This window comes from Leopardus geoffroyi, chromosome C2 (genome assembly GCF_018350155.1).
Source record: "Leopardus geoffroyi isolate Oge1 chromosome C2, O.geoffroyi_Oge1_pat1.0, whole genome shotgun sequence".
Classification (NCBI taxonomy): Eukaryota; Metazoa; Chordata; class Mammalia; order Carnivora; family Felidae; genus Leopardus; species Leopardus geoffroyi.
Genome location: NC_059333.1, coordinates 67,678,267 through 67,698,450, shown reverse-complemented (window position 1 = coordinate 67,698,450; position 20,184 = coordinate 67,678,267). Strand labels below are relative to the sequence as shown.

Below are 20,184 nucleotides of genomic sequence, written 5' to 3'. Positions count from 1 at the left end.
TTCAAAGTCCCCTCTTCCCTAAAGTAGTCACTATGTGGGGCCCTTTCTCTACTCTCCAAAATCTCAAGTTTTTTGGTCTTCTTCTATAGCATTTACCTACCACTCATCAAAACCTAACATAAACTTCCTGGTATTATTTACCTGTTTCTGTATATGCCCTACTGGATTGTAATTAAAAAAAGTTTTTTTAATGTTTATTTATTTTTGAGAGAGAGAGAGACAAAGTGCGAGTGGGGGAGGTGCAGAGAGAGAGAGGGAGACACAGAATCCAAAGCAGGCTCCAGGCTCTGAGCTGTCAGCACAGAGCCTGATGCGGGGCTCGAACTCACAGACTAGACTGTGAGATCATGACCTGAGCCAAAGTCAGACACTTAACCGACTGAGCCGCCCAGGCACCCCAGAACTGTAATTTTTTAAAACATAATGCTTTATACTTTAATTCCTCCTGAGTTATGGCTCCTAGCATAGTGCCTTTAATATAATGGGCACATATGAGATCTTTGTAATTGACCCTGGTTCATATGTTTATCCCTCTCTGAACCAACTCCAAACTTATTTTTAAGTATAAACTTATTTCAGCTAAATTATGTGCAAAAGACTTGTTTTCTAATTGTCTCCTGAGGATCAGATAAACCTGTATTTCAAGACTCTCATTTCTTTAGGGTAGATACTGCCATATTTGTTTTGTACTTTTCACTAGCACATTTCTGTTCTCATAGAGGGCACTCATTACTTAATATTTGACAATAAAGGAATCTCTACGATAAATAGGTAACAGAAATGACATCCTAGAGTGAAGCCAGGGTCTTTTGATCTCCCATATTTTTCTGACAGTGACACAGAGGACAATATTGGGAGACCTGTTGCTTAACTACAGTTAAATAATGCTTTAGAGGAGAAGCCAGAAAGGTAATTCAAGGCAGTGAAGCAGATCAGTGGGGAACCACAGTGACCTAGAGAATGAATAAGCCCAATCTCAAGAAGACAACCACAACTTGGATCCAGCCAACTCCTGTCAAGAGGAGTATGGGTTTGGTGAGGCCAGGTTATCTTCTGATTTTTTAAAGAGAAGCTGGTAATCCAGATTTCTGTATAAAAGATCTTGATTTTTACATATTTACAACTAGTTTATGCTAAAACAATAACTGTGTGGGTCAAACAAACCATCTCTAAAGTCAAACTCAGCCAACAGGCTGTTAATCTATAACCTCTGTTTTAGTGTTTAAAACTGATTATTTTTCTTTGTAACATATCATCACTTTAGATCTTCACAACAATTCTTTGAATTGATTATTCTCACCCACATTTTACTAATAAGAAACTCTGCTAAAGTAATGAAGCCAGTTAAAAATCAAATCAGGAACTCAAGCCACAAACTCTATCCACTCATATAGCCTCTTTGCCTTATTATATATCCACAGTTCTCTTTTTTTTTAATTTTTTTAACGTTTATTTATTTTTGAGACAGAGACAGAGCATGAATGGGGAGGGTTAGAGAGAGAAGGAGACACAGAATCCGAAGCAGGCTCCAGGCTCCATGCTGTCAGCACAAAGCCCAACGCGGGGCTCGAACCCACAGACCGCGGGATCATGACCCCAGCCGAAGCCGGATGCTCAACCAACTGAACCACCTAGGTGCCCCATATGTGTCCAGAGTTCTTAACTTTTGTGTGTGTTGGCAGGGGAGCGGGGGTTGTTAGGAGAGGAGGAATAGTCATAAGTCCCTATGGGAATCTGATGAAAATTACAGACCAGCCATAAATCCTCTCTACAGAAAAAATGCATATATGAACATACATATAAAATACTGTATAATTTCAAGAGATTCACAAGTCTCTGAAGCCTTTCTATATATGTCTATAATATGAGACAACTATAAGAGATAGTAATATACCCAAAATATCTATAGCTTTATTCAATGATAAGCATGAACTCATAATCAATAAATCTATCAAAACTATTCTGAACCTATTTACATTTCTAATTATTTTACTGTTAGAATTAATAAGTTCTACTTTTTATTACTTGTTATATTAATTAGTATTGCCTTTTATTTACCTTCAAACAAGTTTTTTTTTAAGAATACAACTTTTGAGTTTCAATGGATTTAGTTCTAGAATTACAGAATTTAAGTAATCTCACGTTTTCTATATGTTTCCAAATATCAAATGTATTTTCTAGGTTGCTATGATTCCAGACTACATAGTTTATTTCTTTCAGTTCTCCTTGGTTTAGAAACCTCACCACCAGTTTTACCATTTATTTATTCACTGTGGATATCCTTCTTCTATGTTATTTTTTTCAGGTTTACAGTACAATCACTTATATTACATATAGAGGAGAGAAACATTTCCTACTCTGTATTAATACTTTTTCAATCAATGTTGATCACTTTTCTGATTATTTTGGCTGTAGTGTCACATAATGTCAATATCTTCAAAAAAGAATCACAATTACTATCATAAATTTACTTCCTCGTATTTGAACTAATTCAACTAACTTGAAAACCCATATCCTTTCCAATATACCACATTTATCAGAGAAAATTAATTGTAAATATAATTTTAATCCAATTTCTCATTAATGTACTTTCTAATGTTTGCTCACACCAAAGCTTAACAACCACTTTTGTGAGAGTGGCTCTACATGAAGGCTCAATCTTCCTCACTGACCATGAGTTCATCAATTACTGTCAAGCAAAAAGTGGTATCATTTACAAACTTAGGAATTTCAATGTTTATTACCTTATCTAGATAGAAATTGTAAAATTAGCACTAGCCCAAATTCAAAATTTATTCTAGTGGGTCCTGTTATTCAAACTCTTCCACCCAGTGAAGTATCTGCTGCTAAACATTGAGCTTATCACTTACAGAACATCCCATGTCTTCCCTACCACATGCCAGACTATCTTTGTGTTAGGTTTTATTGCCAAGCCTTGATAAATGCTTTTTGAAACTCTAAGTAAATGACATTCATTGGCACTCCTCATACACACATGAATATACCCCTTCAAGGATAATGGTAACTATTATTTATTCTCTATGCACCAAAGACTGTGCCAGGTTGTTTATGCAATCTTATTTAATCCTTACCATTTATGTATTAGAAAATGAAGGCTGAAAGTTTAGAGAATGTTCCAAAAGGTACATTACTTATTTGGTAGTGGAGGCCAGAATTCACAACCTGTTTTGTTAAAAATATTAGGCAGGCATAATTACCCCTGTACATAAACGTAGAATATTACTTTCTCCCAGATTACACTGACTTGAGTGTTTGTTATAAATTAGGTCCACTTGCCCTGTATAAAAGTAAGATTTCTTGTTCTATAGTTTCCATCCCTTACTCTGAGTCATTAAGAGTGAGGATCATAAGGTAGATAAAACTGTCCTCAAGGATAATGATTGGTTTTATTCAAATAAATCTAGAAAGATTCTGCCTCTTTCTAGAGGCTTCAACAAGAAAAAAAACTAAGGCCAAAAACTTTTTGAATGTCTTCCACAGCACTAAGCGTGTATTCAAATATCTGGGTTTATTGTGATGGTTATTCCTATGGTTGTTTTGTCTTTTTTTTTTTTTTTTTTTTTCATTCTTATAGCCAGATCAACTGATTCTCTGACTCTAAAGGCACAATTCCAGCATGGTGAGAACTTTTATAAATGAAAAGCTTTGAAGCACCTGCAGAGAGCCTTTCAAAAGCTGTATTTTATCCTCTTTGTTTGGGATTCATGCCCTTAAAAGAGTATATCCAAATTATGCAAAAATTTGTTCTTAAGCAAATCTTTATAATCTTAAACCTTATGATTTGAAAAATCACTAAAAGGCTACTTTAAACCTGAGAAAGAAGAGGAGAGAGGAGGTACTATTTGCAAGAAAGGCATGGAGAAACCAGGTTATCAGCTTTATCACACTTTTGGAAAATGGAAGTGAAGGAGAGAAACTGCACAGCTAGCACTAGCTGTCTCACTGTGGGTAACCTTGGACGACAGAGAATTGCAAAGCAGAAAAAACAAAGGACACTGTTGAAGATCTGTTGACAAATATTTCCCCTGTTTATTCTACCAACTGGATGTTAATTTTGCTTAACAAAACCCTTTCATAAAATGTAAATATATTCTTGGAGAGTTAAACCCATTGATCTTTATACCTTTACCCTGGGTTACTTTAATTAGATCATCTACAACTTAACCAAACTTCTGGAGAACGTTGCGGGTTTTTTTTTTAATGTTTATTTTTGAGAGAGAGAGTGCAAGCAGGGGAAGGATGGAGAGAAAGAGGGACAGAAGATCCAAAGCTGGCTCTCTGCTGACAGCAGCAACCCTGAGAGATGGGGTTGAAATCATGAACCCAGAGATGATGACCTGAGCCGAAGTTCAACGCTCAACCAACTGAGCCACCAAGGTGTCTCAAGAAAGTTGAGTTTTAATGGGGTGTTTTGATTGAAACATGGAAAATCTCAGAGCAAAAACCATGAAGATCTCTGGACAGTCTAAGAACACGATGAGTGAGAAAGGTGGAATGATGAGACACTAAAGAAGAACAGGACAGGGGAAAGGAAGTGAAAAAATAGCTACTTTACAATTTTGCCACAGAAAAATAAGAGGTTATGATTCAAAGATCTCAAAGTTTCCTTTCCGCTCTATAATTCTGAGGGTTATTATGCAAAGAATGAAATGTTTTACATACCAAATCATAATATGCTATATTTTCCTTCCTTGAATCTATACCATCCAACTATTAAAGCAAAAGAGATCCTTTTTCTACCTGAACATTACAGAGTGTAATTTACCAGAACTACTTCGAGAGGACAACCAAAAGGAAATCAAAAGGAGAGATCATAGGGAAGTAAATACCTTTCTAAAAAAGAAATGCATAACACACCCTCCAAGACTTTGATAATCCGTATTTGATAGCTGAACGAAATCAGGGGTCCAAAAGAGCTACAGATTACTGGAATGGTTTAGAATACCTACCCAGGAACACACTAAACAAGAACTCTCATCAGTCAGCGACAGAAAAAGTGAAGAAGGGAGGGAATATTTCCCTACCAGCCTCAAGGTACTACCTTCACCCTGCATTAATTGTTCGGTCCTTTGCATCCTTCCATCTGTCACCTAACTACCTTCCTATCACCTCTGTATTATACACCAGTCACGTCGTCTCCACAGTCACCCCTGCGGATCTCCTCCACAAAGTTTCCCTTTCTGCTTGTTGGTCTCACTTGAATCTCTCTGCCCAGGGTTTACAACCGACACCTGCTCAACTCTGGCTTCTTCCACGAAACCCCTAGGACTCCAGGCAGGACAGCGGTTAGCGCCGGTCACCCCATTCTCCAGCAGAGTAAGGAGGTTTGTGGGATCACAATTCCGAGAAGTTTAATGTCTCCACGTCCCCATCCCCAGAGGTCCCCCCTTCTCCCGGGGATCGTCCTCACTCACAGCGTACAGTGTGGAAGGCGCAGCGCGGCTGCTTCTCGAAACTCTCGCCTAACTTGAGAACCCGCTCGCGATGATCGATGCGCCAGGGTCCCGCAGCTCCATTCATCATTATCCCCTGGCTCTGACTTTACCTCCTACCTCCGCCACCTGCGCTCACTGTCATCTGCCACCTCATCCTGAAGCAGCTGCACTTGCTGAGGCCAGGGCAGCCACCAGACTCCGCCCCGCTCCCGACGCGCGCGGCCCCCCAGAAGCCTCTAGCGTGCTGATTGGCTGCGTGGAGAAGGGCGCCCCGCCCCCTAACTCCGAGGATCCTGGTCCCGCCTCCAGACCCCTTCCCGCGTTGCGACGCAAGCCGCCTGGGAAAGGCCGCGCCGCTGAGGTGCGTGGTGGGAGGTGGGCCCTTCGGAGGAAGAACGCGAAGACAGGGTGAGGTAACCCGCCTGAGGTGGCGACTGGGGAGAGTGAGAGTCCCGGGTGCTGGGAGGCCTGGTGGGGTTCTGGGCCAAGTATCCCGGTGCTTAGGAGTTCCTAACGGGAGTATCTGTGCCTTTTCTGTGGAGATGTCTAGTGGAAACTGAGGCCCGGGGAGGGGCGGAAGCGGGGCGCAAGGCCTGGTGTTTTGCCCCAAGGCCTGGTAGCGCGGAAGCTGGGTCTAGAATCCGGAGTGAAGGTCTCCAGACCTTGAACATGTCTGGAGGCGACGCCGTTACCTCGCCAATCAACTCCTGATTTCTGTTCCAGAGGAAGTTCTCGGGAGTATTAGGATCGAGACGGGATGAAGAGGATGGGGGGGAAAAGATTACAAGTTAGAAATCACGGTGTTTAGGATCAGTTGCAACGAGATTGCATTCGGTAGCCTTCTTTTATTTACTTCCTTCACAGTGATCTTTGGAGGCAGTAAACGGCACGACCAGGAAGACGAAATTCCCAAAAGATCAAGGTCAGAGTTCGTGGTGTGCAACAGGGTAATAGCATTAATAATTGAAAAATACTTGTTTTTTTTTTTTTTTTTTTTTCCCTGTCAAAAGTTCATGAGTTTAATGGTAAAGATGAGGGAAGTGTTATATTAGAAGAGAAGCACCTAAGAGAAAGTTTACAGATGGTTGCCATAACGGGTGGTTGTTTTTCAGGGTAAGTATGTAATCAAACTCTACCCCGTTGCTTAACCTATACCGTAGCCAAATTTGTCAATTTATTGTTCTAGGCAAGTAGGTGAATGTGTTTCCCTAAACCTATCTGCTTGTGTAAATTCTTTAAAGTGTATTCAGACTGTTTGGTGTGGTAATTAAGTGCTTCAGGTTCTGGAGCCAGAATTTTTGGGTTTGAACCCTAGCTTCATACTTTACAGTGTGACTTCATGCAAACTAAAGTATATTCATCGTTAAAATTAGGGGTGGGGGGAATGATAGTGCTTATTCCTTAGAGTTGTTAAGAGGGTTAAATGAATTAATACATGAATGGATTTAAAACAATTCACAGCACATAAAGCTCTCCAAATGATTATCGTTATTGAAGTATAACTCTATTATCTGGCAACATTTTAGAACCATCCTTGGTTTCTGCTTTCTTTTCTAAATCTTGAATTATTCTAGAAAGTAGGAATTTTGTTTACTGGTAAGAAAACTGGTTCAGAGAAGCCCCGTCCTCTGACTCTCTGGTCTGTTTTCTTATCATCTGTGTCATCTATTTGGCACTTAAAATATTTTATATAATTATTTTACATATACGTATATGTGTGTGTGTACTTTTCTTTCCCAACCGACACATGAACAGGGACTCTGTCCTGTATAAAATCTTTATGATCTATGCATCTAACATAGTGTTCTACACACGTTTGGTGATGATGATAATGTTTCAGTGATCTTTTATTATGTTAGCCAGAGTGCAACAACAGTGCTTTAAGCCTATTTTACATGAAAAAGATTCCAATTAGAAATCTGAGGTTTCCATAATCCTAATAAAGAGAAAAGCAGAGTCAAGAAATTGACTTTTGGAGTGCCCAAAGTTTGTGCATTCATTCATTCTGTCAACATGTTTATTAAGTACTTACCAGGTATGGGCAAAGGCACTAGTCTAGTCTCTGGGAATATGGCAGTGAACAAGAGAGGTAAGAAGGCAGCCACCAAGGATGGTATGAGCTTTGCTGTCATGAAACTTACCTTCTAGTGTGAATTTTCACCAAACGTATTAAAATGAACCAGGTTGTACGAGTCCAAGAATAAAGAAAAAACCAAAAAAAACTAACCAAACAGGTTAATGAACTAAATAGAGTTGGAAAATACCCCAAGTGACATTTCACATTGCTTTGTTTAGGTCTACTGATGACATATTACCTCAGGAATTTATAACAGCTGTATGCATTTGTTCTTTTCCACAAATCTATATCCTCATCTAACTTAAAAAATATTGTTATATTTCTGTCTTACACCATTCACAAATAACTTAAATGTGTATTGAATATATAAAGATATAAGTAAATGAAGATCTAACTAAAACAAACCCATAAACGCACCAGAAAAAAGTTGAGACTATATTTATTTATTTATTTTTAAATTTTTATTTAATTTATTTTTTTAATTTACATCCAAGTTAGCATATAGTACAACAATGATTTCAGGAGTAGATTCCTTAATGCCCCTTACCCATTTAGCCCGTCCCCCCTCCCACAACCCCTCCAGTAACCCTCTATTCTCCATATTTAAGAGTCTAAGAGACTGTATTTCAACTCTTAGGGTTAAGGAGGACTCTTCTAAGAATGATACCAAAGTAGAAGTCATAGAGGAAAAGATTGTTATATTCGACTACGTGAAAATTGTGAAACTGTGGTGAAGACACCATAATGAAACTTAAAAAAAATAAATGACATAAATTGTTTACACCTAGTATAAAAGATAAAGGTTCATATCCATATATGAAAAGCTGAAAGCTTCTACAAAAGAATAATCCAGTAGGAAAATTGTTGAAGGATATGAATAGAAAATATATGAAAGAAGAAATAACCAGTGAACATGAAATGTGCCTAACTTGTCTAATAATCAAAGCAATACAAATTAAAGATGATATCATTTTCCATCTAGTAGATTGGTAGAAATGTATAAGATAGAAGTATGTATCAGTGAGGGCATAGTAAAAAGAACACCTTCATATGTTGTTAGAGGAAGTATAATTTGAAACACATATTTCAAAGAAAAATTTGGTACCATCTAATCAAAATTTAAAACATTTATATCCTGCCACCCAGCCATCTGACTTCAAGGGAAATTCATCCTGCAAGATACTAGCATGAGTGCGTAAAGATGTGTACGTTCATAGTCATTGCAGCATTGCTGGTAATAGCATACTCTGAATGACCTCCAATAGAGGGAATGGTTTAAATATATTTTGATGCACTCTTACAAAGGAAGATAGCATAATGCAACCATTGGAAAGAGTGAGATAACTGTATCCACTCTCTTGGGAAGTAGTATGCCTACTGTGTGACAGGAGTGACACCAGGAGTTGTGCTGGACTTTCTTTGAAATATTTTCAGAAAATTTATATTTTAATGATTTATATTTTACCCAAAAAGGATGACATTTCGATACTTATTTTATGGCCAACTCCTCAATATAAAGGGCAGTTTTGGTGCCAATTTTGAAGAATAATACCTAAAAATAAGTGAGTTAAAAGTATGTCATCTGTGTTTTTTATTATTTTACATGGAAGGGAATATAATGAACATTGTATCTAAAACCACAGACTTTGGAATCAGACTGATCTGGATTTGAATACGGACTCCACCAGATGCTGGTGGAACCATGATAGGGTTCCTTCAAAGTTTATTTTTCACATCTGTAAAATGAGATGATTACAGCCTCTACCTCATAGTCTTGTGAGAAGTAAGATAATGTGTGCAAAAGCACTTATTACAGTGCTTAGTTCATAGTAAAATACTTAATATATGTTGGCTTTTATTGTAAGTGAAGATTGTACTTTTTGTTAAATGATACCGTTGAGCTTTGAGTGTGGTAAACAGCAAATTGAATTGGGATGTGTCTTATATTTAATTTTAAGGTAATTGATTTTATGGTGATGAAAAAGAATGAAATCTTGCCATTTGTAACAACTTGGTTGGCACTGGAGGGTATTATGCAAAGCAAAATAAGTCAGAGAAAGATAACACATGATTTTACTCATGTGTGGAATTTGAGAAACTTAACAAGACCTTAGGGGAAGGGAAGGAACAAGAAGAGAAGAGACAGGGAGGCAAACCTTAAGAGAACAAACTGAGGGTTGATGGGTGGGTGGGCAAAATGGGTGATGGACATTAAGGAGGGCACTTGTTGGGATGAGCACTGAGTGTTGTATGTAAGTTATGAATCACAGGATTCTACTCCTGAAGCCAAGACTACACTAATATGAGGATAATAATAATAATAATAACAAAGATAATTTGATTTACTATGCTATTTATTAATAAGCTTTTATTATCTTATAATTACGTCCCATTTCTGAGTTGTGTGTTGAGGATCCCCAAGACCAACCCAAGGTTCAGTGATTCACTGGGAGGGCTGACACCTCTTAGGATATAGTCGTATTTGTGGCTGTGATTTACAGTGAAGGGATACAAAGGAAAATCAGCAAAGAGAAAAGGCAAATGGGGCAAAATCCAGAGGAAAACAGGTGCAAATTTCCAAAAGTCTTCTCCCAGTAGGTTCGTATAGGACACACTTAATTCTTCCTATAATGAACTGTCACATTTTGAAGTGTTGTCTACCAGGGAAGCTCACTAGATACTCAGTGATAAGGGTCTTTATTGGAGGTGGTCATATAGGCATCGTCTACTACCAAGTACCAGAATTCCAAGCTTTTGGAATGAGAGCAGGCATTCTGCATAAATCACATTGTTTTCACAAACACTTTAGGTACAGTGAGCCACTCTTGTTAGGGAATGGTGGAAACCCTTCTGAAATCCAAGTTCACCAGCCAAGGGCCAGTCTTGGCACCAACCAAGGGCCAACTTTGTCTCAAGCTATGTTAGCTCTTTTCTGCACATTCAGTGTCTCTTTTATGATCAAAGAAATTAATTTCTATCCCAGGATTATTGTGCAGATTAGAGAGAGTGAATGTGGAGTATCTAGCACTGTTCCTGACTCCTAGTGCGCGATAAATAATACCTGCTGTAGCTGTCATAGTAAGTTATAGGAGTCTCTAGCTCTTTATAGGTATTCCAATTAGAAACATTAGAATCTCCTGTAAGGAAGAAATTGAAAAATCTATCCTTCACTTCTCAAAGCAAACAAAACAAATTTTATATTGAAACTATTTTTCAAACATTATTTAGGGAGCAAATGTTTTAGGGCTGTTTGACCTTTATCTTTCTGATTCTGTTAAAATATAGGCGATAAGAAATGAAACCAACAGGTACAGACCCAAGGATCTTATCTCTAGCTGCCGAAGTTGCAAACAGTCCTGAGCAGAACGTCCCTATTATACTGTTGAAGTTAAAAGGTAAGAAAATCTTTTTGTGATTGGCTAACACTATTTAAGGAACAAAACAATTCCATCATGGGTATAATTTTAGCATTTGTTTCTGATTTGTTCAGAAAAATCTTAACATTGTGATAAGAAAGTGCTATGTTTCCTTTTTAAAGTAATTTTAGTTATTATTCAAACTATAAAAATACAAAAGTCTTGGATTTATTGAGCAGAAATAAGTATATCTTCTTTCCTTTTGCCTTAGAAATAATAAACAACACACCTTTAGGAAGCTCAGAGTTGAAGAAAATAAAACAAGATATATATTGTTATGACCTCATTCAGTATTGCCTTTTGGTCCTCAGTCAAGATTGTTCTCGAATCCAGGGTGGTTGGACTACAATTTCCCAGCTTACACAGATATTAAGGTAAAATGAAACAATGAGTCCTCCTGTTCTTGAGGGATATAGTAGTAGATTCTTATTTTCAACATTTGCTTCTCTTTATTCATCTGCTTAACAAGAATTGGCAACCTTCTGTGGTAGGTTATGGTTGTACTTTTCCTCCTTTATACCATATATTACTCTTTGTAATTGTATTTGTGAATATTTCACTATCTAAAATTTTGCTACATAAGTCCTGTGAAGATGGTGATCATGTCTTTTGCTCACCACTGAGTCCCAAGTACTTAACAGACTCTTTATTCACTAAGGAATATATGAAGAAATGAAGATTTTTAAGGCACTGGCTCTATACTGGAAAAACTTACAGTAGACATGGGATGACAGTCATGTGACTTTATCATACAAGGCTAAATGAAATAGGTGCTAAGATGAAAGATGTAAGCAAAGTACTATAGGAGAACAGATACAAAAGCTAGTCATTTTATGTTGTATTGATTTAGCTATCTCAATTGTATATTTCATTAGGTAACCAAAATCCTGTCCATAACATTTAGAAGATCAAAATCTTTTATTTTTAAAGGAGATAATAAAATAAACCAGTTGTTCTCAGTGCCTAAGCCACTTTCTAATTAAGTAACTAAACACCTGTATTACTAATTGGAATCTTACCTTTCAAAACTGCTCATTCCTAATTTGTTTCCACATTGCTGGATTCAATGTGTATAGTTAGAAAAAACTATTAACAGATACACATATCTTGGTGGAATCCAAGTCTTAAGAAATCCCCACGTATGGGGTGCCTGGGTGGCTCAATCGGTTGAGCGTCCAGCTTCAGCTCAGGTCATGATCTCAGTTTGTGGGTTTGAGCCCCACATCGGGCTCTGTGCTGACAGCTTAGAGCCTGGAGCCTGCTTCGAATTCTGTGTCTCCCTCTCTGTCTGCTCCTCTCCCGCTCATGCTCTGTCTCTCTCCTTCAAAAATAAATATTAAAAAAAAAATCCCCATGTTTGTGCATATACAAAAAACATAATTTTTTAAATTAATGTCCACAATCAAAGTAGGTACTCTTAAATAATTTTTAGGAACGAAAGTAAAAAGAGAAACTGATACATGTGAATGTTTGTCCATAAATTTTAGAATTGATGTGCAAAAACAAAAGTACATTGAGTGTTAACCAGCTAAATCTTAGCATACTCATATGTAGTCACTATTGCTTATCAGTGTTATCTTCACATGTTGAAAAGCCTCTAACAGCAGTGTTTACTCATTAGAGATCAGTCTTGGGTTGGGGACTCTTGTTAGTATTAGTCTACACCAATACTTTTTATTATCAAGAGCTTTGAATATACCCATTTCATAACTAGGGAGTGACTTTTATGTGAAGTTTCAAGAGGACTCATTTTTCTAAATGACTTTATCTACTTTAACATAAATTGTAAAGTGTCCCTAATAAAGCAAGGTTTTTGTGGTTTACTCTTCTGATATAAGGAATGTGTAGTCAGATATTTTGCAGTTTAAGAAAATAGATCTATTGGAGAGTAGAATTGGTATTAGAGTATTTGATTTCTTCATCTGTCCCTTGTAGACTAATCCTACCCTGGGTATTTTTCAGCTATCAGATGTCTCAAAGGTATCAACACAAATGTTTTTCATGAATTAGACTCCCAAGGTATTGTATTGCTTTTAGAGTGTTTATAGCTCATTCACTGAAAACTTGCCTTGTTTCTCTTTATTGTGAATCAGGTGTATTTTGTTTCCCGAAAAGCTGACAAGTAGGTTTTTAGGACATATGAGTCCTAGCTCTCAGTACAGACAAAGTTCACACCACTGGACTTACTTCTCCAGGAAGTTGTAATGCTAATTTTCCAGCAAAAGTTCTTTATTGGCTTGACAACAAAAGAGATAACTAAAAATTCTCATTAAGGCACAGTGTTGTCTATAGAAGCTCTAGCATTCAACTGAAATTTATAATTAACACAAACAGTCACAGACTTGTGCTCTTATTTTAGTCATTGCTGTGTGGGCTTGGAGCCAGGAGAAGATGCAGAGGAATTTTACAATGAATTGCTTCCATCAGCTGCAGAAAATTTTCTGGTTTTGGGGAGGCGATTGCAAACATGTTTCATCAATGCAGCTAAGGTATATGTGTTTATTCAGGATTTTAATAGCCAAAATTCTTGAGAAGATGTTCCACATTATTTTTCACATGTGCAGTATTTGGCTGAAAGTACACTTAGAATAGTGGATCCAAACATTTTTGAAATTATAACCAAAAAAGCCTCTATGTGTGAAATTTTAAAGTGCTGGCTGAAGTATACCGTAATATGACTTTTTGAAGAATCTGCTTTGCTTCTCAACTTTGAGCAGCACCCATAGACATTTATTTCCATAGCATCTTTCTAAAATACACCTACTTAACAGTAGAGGAAAGTATTGTTCTGTGGCCCAGCACTTTTCTAATAGCTTCTGTGGCACAGAACAATAAAGGTGAACTTTCTGTTTGATCTTTCAGATCTTCTGTAGTCAAAATATTTCAGCTCAAACATAGGGCTTACTAAGTCCAGCAAGTATTTCTTGGGTGGATTGTGCTAAATGCTGTATGTACTATTTTGTTTTTTAACCCACAGATTACTTAGAAATATGTTGCTTAATATCCAAATATTTGAGAATTTTCTGTTTTTAAAGTTTTTATTCAAATTCCAGTTAGTTAACATGCAGTGTAATATTAGTTTCAAGTGTACAGTTTAGTGAGTCAACTTTCCATATAACACCTGGTGCTCATCACAAGTGCACTCCTTAATCCCCATCACCTATTTAACCCATCCTCCAACCCACCTCCCCTCTGGTAACCATCAGTTTGTTCTGTATAGTTGAGTCTTTCTTGGTTTGCCCCTCTCTTTCCCTCCATGATTGTTTTATTTTTAAATTCCACATATGAGTGAATTTTCTTGATATTTTATTGTTACTAATTTCTACTTTAATTCTATTGTGGTCAGATAACATACTCTGTATCATTTCAATCCTTTGAAATTTTTTCAGACTTGTTTTATGGCTCTTTTATCTTGGTGAATGTTTCATTACAAGCAGTCCTTGCTTTGCACAGTGCTATCTTGATTGAAACTCATGCATATCAGAAACATGTAAAGATTTTGATATGGCACAAGTTTCATTTAACATGGTACCATGCAAAAAGTAAGGACTGCCTGTATACTTGAATGTGAACTCTGTTGTGTGGAATGTTCTGTGAATATCAGATCAATTTAGTTATAATACTTAAAGAAGTTGTAAGTGTACACAGCTGAAACTTCTTTATCTTGTAATATTTCTTGGCTATATGTACATTTGGCCTACTGCTATATTAAATTTTGAACAGATTAACAACTTCTGGGAGTTATGAAGAAAAATAACTAGGTCATCATGGGATATTAAATTTCATTTGAGGTGCTTTAAGTATAAAGAATAGACATAGTCTTATACTTAACACCGAGGCTAATAAAGTCGGCAAGATATTTAGATATTTTTTTAGGAAACATAAGACAGCTCTATTTTTAATTTAAAAAACAACAAATTAAAAAATTATGAATGAAATTGAATGAGACATACAATATGGATGAGATAGTAGTTAGAGTATAAGAAGTATTGTTGACAGGGGCACCTTGGTGGTTCAGTTGGTTAAGCATCCAACTTCGGCTCAGGTCATGATCTCACAGTTTGTGAGTTCGAGCCCCATGTTGGGCTCTGTGCTCTCAGCTCAGAACCTGGATCCGGCTTTGGATTCTGTGTCTCCCTCTCTCTCTGCCCCTCTCCTGCCTATACTGTGTGTGTGTGTCTCTCAAAAATAAGTAAACATTAAAAAAATTTTGTTTTAAAGTATTGTTGACAGAGAATTTAACTTAGTAGTAGAGTATATAGGCTTTCTATGTAATAGGTCACAAATTCTTCCAGCATCTCCATTGGCATTTTGAGGTTGGTAGCAATAAATAAATTTTATATATTTCTAGACTTAATTCAAGTCAGTTAAAGCAGCACAAACTATGGGAATTTGTGTTAGACTTGATTTCTTTTCCTGGCTGTGCCACAAATTAACTATGGGTTCTTGGGCAGATGACTTGATTTCACTGTACCTGTTTTCTCCTTTGTAAAATGATTTCTTTTTTCTTTTAAATTTTTTTTAATTTTTTTTTAACGTTTTATTTATTTTTGAGATAGGGAGAGACAGAGCATGAACAGGGGAGGGTCAGAGAGAGGGAGACACAGAATCTGAAACAGGCTCCAGGCTCTGAGCTGTCAGCACAGAGCCAGATGCGGGGCTTGAACACATGGACCGCGAGATCATGACCTGAGCTGAAGTTGGCCGCTTAACCGACTGAGCCACCCAGGCGCCCCTTCTTTTAAATTTTTTTAAGGTTTGTTTATTTTTGAAGGAGAGACAGAGTGTGAGTGGGGGATGAGCAGAAAGAGAGGGAGACACAGAACCTGAAACAGGCTCCAGGCTCTGAGCTGTCAGCACAGAGCCCGATGGGGAGGCTCATACTCACAAACTGTGAGATCATGACCTGAGCTAAAGTCAGACTCTTAACCGACTGAGCCACCCAGGCGTCCCTGTAAAATAATTTCTATCTCATGAATAGCTCAGACCATTAAGACAGCTTTATGTTTTCTTAAGAGTATTTTTATTTAATATTAGGGGCAATAGTAATTACGGTCTTTTCATTTATATAGTCCTTTAAAACTTTTCATAATACTTTCCTATTCTTTATTATGGTATTTGTATAGAAACGAAAACTCCTTCAGTAATACATTAAAGGGGGTAAACTACAGCAAAAGAGGGCCACTTTACCACAGAACAAAATGAAAATAGATAAAAAGGAGATTACAGGGGTGTCTGGGTGGCTTAGTCGGTTAAGCATCCAACTCTTAATTTTGGCTCAGGTCATGTTCCCAGGATGGTGGGATCGAGCCCCATGTCAGACTCTGTGCTGAGTGTGGAGCCTGCTTAAGATTCTCTCTCTTTCTCAAATAATAAAAAAAAAGATTACAAGAAAACTGAATTTATAAGTTTTATCTACCTAAGTGTTTCCCAATCAAAAAAATATTGGGGGCACCTGGGTGGCTCAGTCAGTTAAGCATCCAACTTTGGCTCATGTCACGGTTCACTGGTGAGTTTGAGATGTGCCTTGGGCTCTGCACTAACAATGTGAAGCCTGCTTGGATCCTCTGTCTCCCTCTCTCTGCCCCTCCCCTGCTCACGTGCTCACATGTGTGCTCTTTCTAAAAAATAAATAAACATTAAAAAAAAAAGCCAAACTCATTGTCTAAAGAACCAAACACATTAAAAAAAATTTTTTTTTTAATTAGCTGACATATAGGTAGTAGATCACATGGTGGGATGTACACAGAATGATCTGGCCTAAACTGCAAAATGGCTAAAATATACACACGTACACATACATTTACATATTGCCATAAGAAAAATACCTACCCCAAAATTTTGAAGTGACTTAGGGTGAATTTTGTTAACCAGTCTCAGAAGCCATGAATTTATGGGTGGCATTATCTAATGGGTTTTTTAAGGAAAAAAGGAAGTCTAAGGGCTCTGCACTATTCTTTGAGATTGACAGCAATGAAGATTACCACGCTCTTTCTGCTGTGTCTTTTGGTGAAACTGGCAAAGGCACTTGACTAAATGCGACCTAATTCTTGACCTAATTCTTGACCTAGGTCCTATTTCTTGACCTAATGCGACATTTCTTTCTTTTTTAGATTTTGGTTTTTTTGATTGTTGTTGTATTTAAGTTAGCACATGTCTATTTAAGCACCTACCTAACCCTGTGCTAAAATAATAGGAAGAACATGCTTTTATTATTATAATAATCATTGCAGTCATAATGCCTTTGCTGTTGTGATCATTACTTTTGTGCTAGAGTACAAATGTTTAAGACCTGGGTAAAATTAGTGGCCTTTATACAACTTTCCACTGAAGTTACATGGCCAGTAAATGACAGAATTGTGAACAAAATCTGTTTCTTATTTGCTATTATGACATATATTCTAATCTACTAATCACCCTATTTTCCAGAAAGGAAGAATGAGAAAAAATTGTCATTTATTTGTAGAATAAATACTGATTGAACACTTACTATGTTTGGAACTGTTTTAGACACTGAGTGTCTAATGGAGAGCCAAGTAACTTGGTCTCTGCTCTCATGGAGTTATAGATTAGAAGCTGCAACTGAAATGTGCTAATAATAATGCTTTACATGCTGACATCTACATTTGCATATAACAGTGATTTTCAAACCTAACTGCATAATCAAATCAGCCACCTAACTTTGTAAAAACACAGATGTTCAGACTTTGACTTTGGAGATTCAAATTGTTTGGGTTAAAGCCTGTACATGGATATACTATATTTAATTTTAAAAAAAGCTCCACAGTGATTCTGATGCATAGCCAGTGTTGAGAAATCCTAATATATCAACTTGTAGTTCTTATACAGTTTATATATTGTCTCATTTGACCTCTGGGTAACAACCATTTCTCTAGTAAGTAGAGTAGGTAGGTATCACCAGCCTGTAACACAAGTTTTATAAATTAAGAAACTAAAGGCTACAAGATCATAAATAACTAAGTAAGATCCAGCAACCAGGTTCTCTTGATTCCCCCCAAGAGAAGTTTCTCATCTTTTTTTTTTTTTAAATAAAGCAATTACAGAAAAGTAAATTGGGTTTGTGTGTGTGTTATGTGTATTTAGGGTGAAGAAAAAGACGAATTACTACGCTTTTTCCAAATTGTGACTGATTCTCTCTTCTGGCTTTTGGGAGGCCATGTTCAACTCATCCAAAATGGTAAGAGAAAAGATTTTTAAGGTAACTGATAATCATTGTAAAGTACCTGCTAACACCTTTTTTTTTCTAAAAATAAATATCTCATTAACTATACAGATAACCACAGTTAAATGAAACTACGTTGAAATAACCACACACACAAAAAAATAAAAGCCCATCTGTACATTCCAGTTTTAAATAGTCAACATTGACGATGTGAATATTAAGGAGAAAATTGCTTAAATATTATTTAAATATAATTTTTTCTTAGCTCTTACTATTTAGCAAATCAAAGATAAGGATTAATGATAATTTTTAAATTTTTTTTAAAGTTTTATTTTTTAATTTACATCCAAGTTAGTTAGCATATAGTGCAACAATGATTTCAGGAATAGATTCCTTAATGCCTCTTACCCATTTAGCCCATCCCCCCCCACAACCCCTCCAATAACCCTCTGTTTGTTCTCCATATTTAAGAGTCTCTTATATTTTGTCTGCTTCTCTGTTTCTATATTATTTTTGCTTCTCTTCCCTTATGTTCCTCTGTTTTGTATCTTCAAATCCTCAAATTAGTGAAGTCGTATGCTATTTATCTTTCTCTGACTAATTTTGCTTAGCATAATACCCTCTAGTTCCATCCACATAACTGCAAATGACAAGATTTCATTCTTTTTGATTGCCGAGTAATACTCAGCAAGTATACTTGTATATATATATACCACATCTTCTTTATCCATTCATCCATCGATGGACATCTGGGCTCTTTCCCTACTTTGACTATTGTTGATAGAACTGCTGTAAACATTGGGGTGCACGTGCCCCTTCAAAACAGCACACCTGTATCCGTTGGATAAATACCTACTAGTGCAATTGCTGGGTCATAGGGTAGTTCTATTTTTAATTTTTTGAGGAACCTCCATACTGTTTTCCAGAGTGGCTGCACCAATTTGCATTCCCACCAGCAGTGCGAAAGAGATCCTCTTTTTCTGCATCCTCGCCAATATCCGTTGTTGCCTGAGTTGTTAATGTAAGCCATTCTGACAGGTGTGAGGTGGTATCTCATTGTGGTTTTGATTTGTATTTCCCTCATGATGAGTGATGTTGAGCATTTTTTCATGTGTCGGTTGGCCATCTGGAAGTCTTCTTTGGATGATAATTTTAACAACTTAAGGGAAAAAGTTTTTTCTAAGCTCCAAAGATTGCATCTGTATTTTAGATTTAGTGTGAGAGAAATCCCTATGTACAGAGCATATATGATTTAATTCATAGCCTAACTATTCATGTAGGAGTAAGCTTTTATATATTGACATTTTACTGAACTTGATAGTTATCTTATAGGATATTTCTACACTTGAGAAATATAAACATGTGTTTTATGTTTTCTTAAGACTGGGGAAGTAATCTTTAATGATAATTGTGGCAACATTCTATCCTTTTGAAAGATTTAATCTAAGATAAATGTAACTATAAGAAAAATATAAGAACACTGACTTTTTTTAGAAGGTGAAAATAGAGTTGAATTTTTATTTTTAATTTAATTTTTTCAGAATATTATGCATGCATATAAAGAATCAAATAGTTCTATAAGGATTGTTAAAAACAAACCCTGGCCTTTGTGCCTCACTTCATTTCCCATTTTCCAAAGGCAGCAACTAATTATTGCAACAATTATTGCAACTAATACTTCGGGTGGTTATATCCTTTTGAAACTAAGTAGACCCAGAAACTAGGTCCTCTGAAACCCTGATGAATAGTCTCTCTCCCACTCTCTCTCTCTCTCTCTCTTTTTTTTAAATACTTAGTTACTTCCTTTTCTTTTAAAGCATTATCTATTAATTTCCCATTATGAAACAAATATTATAAAGTTCTCAATTTAAACAACTGTTTTACCAAAAATATAAAGTACTTAGTTTTACTATACTATAATGGGTGGTAAAAGGCCTAGTAAAATGAGAGATAGCAAGAGAGAGAATACTTGAATAACTTTTAAAATATGCTGTTTTTTTCTTCCAGAAATAGTAATGACAACAAATGTGACTGTTCCTCAGGTTATTCTGT

General features: G+C 36.6%; 2 protein-coding genes across 15 annotated transcripts in view; one reads left to right on the top strand and one right to left on the bottom strand.

Annotated features, from left to right (window-relative positions):
• Positions 1-5,674, bottom strand: part of EAF2 (ELL associated factor 2) — a 36,572-nt gene extending 30,898 nt beyond the window's left edge. The window contains exon 1 of one of the 3 annotated variants that reach the window (XM_045502221.1): positions 5,574-5,674. In XM_045502221.1, the coding sequence (XP_045358177.1) occupies positions 5,574-5,610 (37 nt within the window). In that variant the 5' untranslated portion in view covers positions 5,611-5,674. Of the gene's footprint in view, positions 1-5,435 lie in introns of all 3 variants that reach the window. The other 2 variants (XM_045502220.1, XM_045502222.1) reach the window with 2 other exon arrangements.
• Positions 5,675-5,754: 80 nt separating this feature from the next.
• Positions 5,755-20,184, top strand: part of IQCB1 (IQ motif containing B1) — a 64,268-nt gene continuing 49,838 nt past the window's right edge. The window contains exons 1-6 of one of the 12 annotated variants that reach the window (XM_045502210.1): positions 5,755-5,869; positions 6,321-6,378; positions 10,819-10,928; positions 11,161-11,323; positions 13,309-13,438; positions 18,054-18,147. In XM_045502210.1, the coding sequence (XP_045358166.1) occupies positions 10,829-10,928; positions 11,161-11,323; positions 13,309-13,438; positions 18,054-18,147 (487 nt within the window). In that variant the 5' untranslated portion in view covers positions 5,755-5,869; positions 6,321-6,378; positions 10,819-10,828. Of the gene's footprint in view, positions 5,900-6,320; positions 6,570-10,818; positions 10,929-11,160; positions 11,324-13,308; positions 13,439-18,053; positions 18,148-20,184 lie in introns of all 12 variants that reach the window. The other 11 variants (XM_045502214.1, XM_045502209.1, XM_045502211.1 and 8 more) reach the window with 11 other exon arrangements.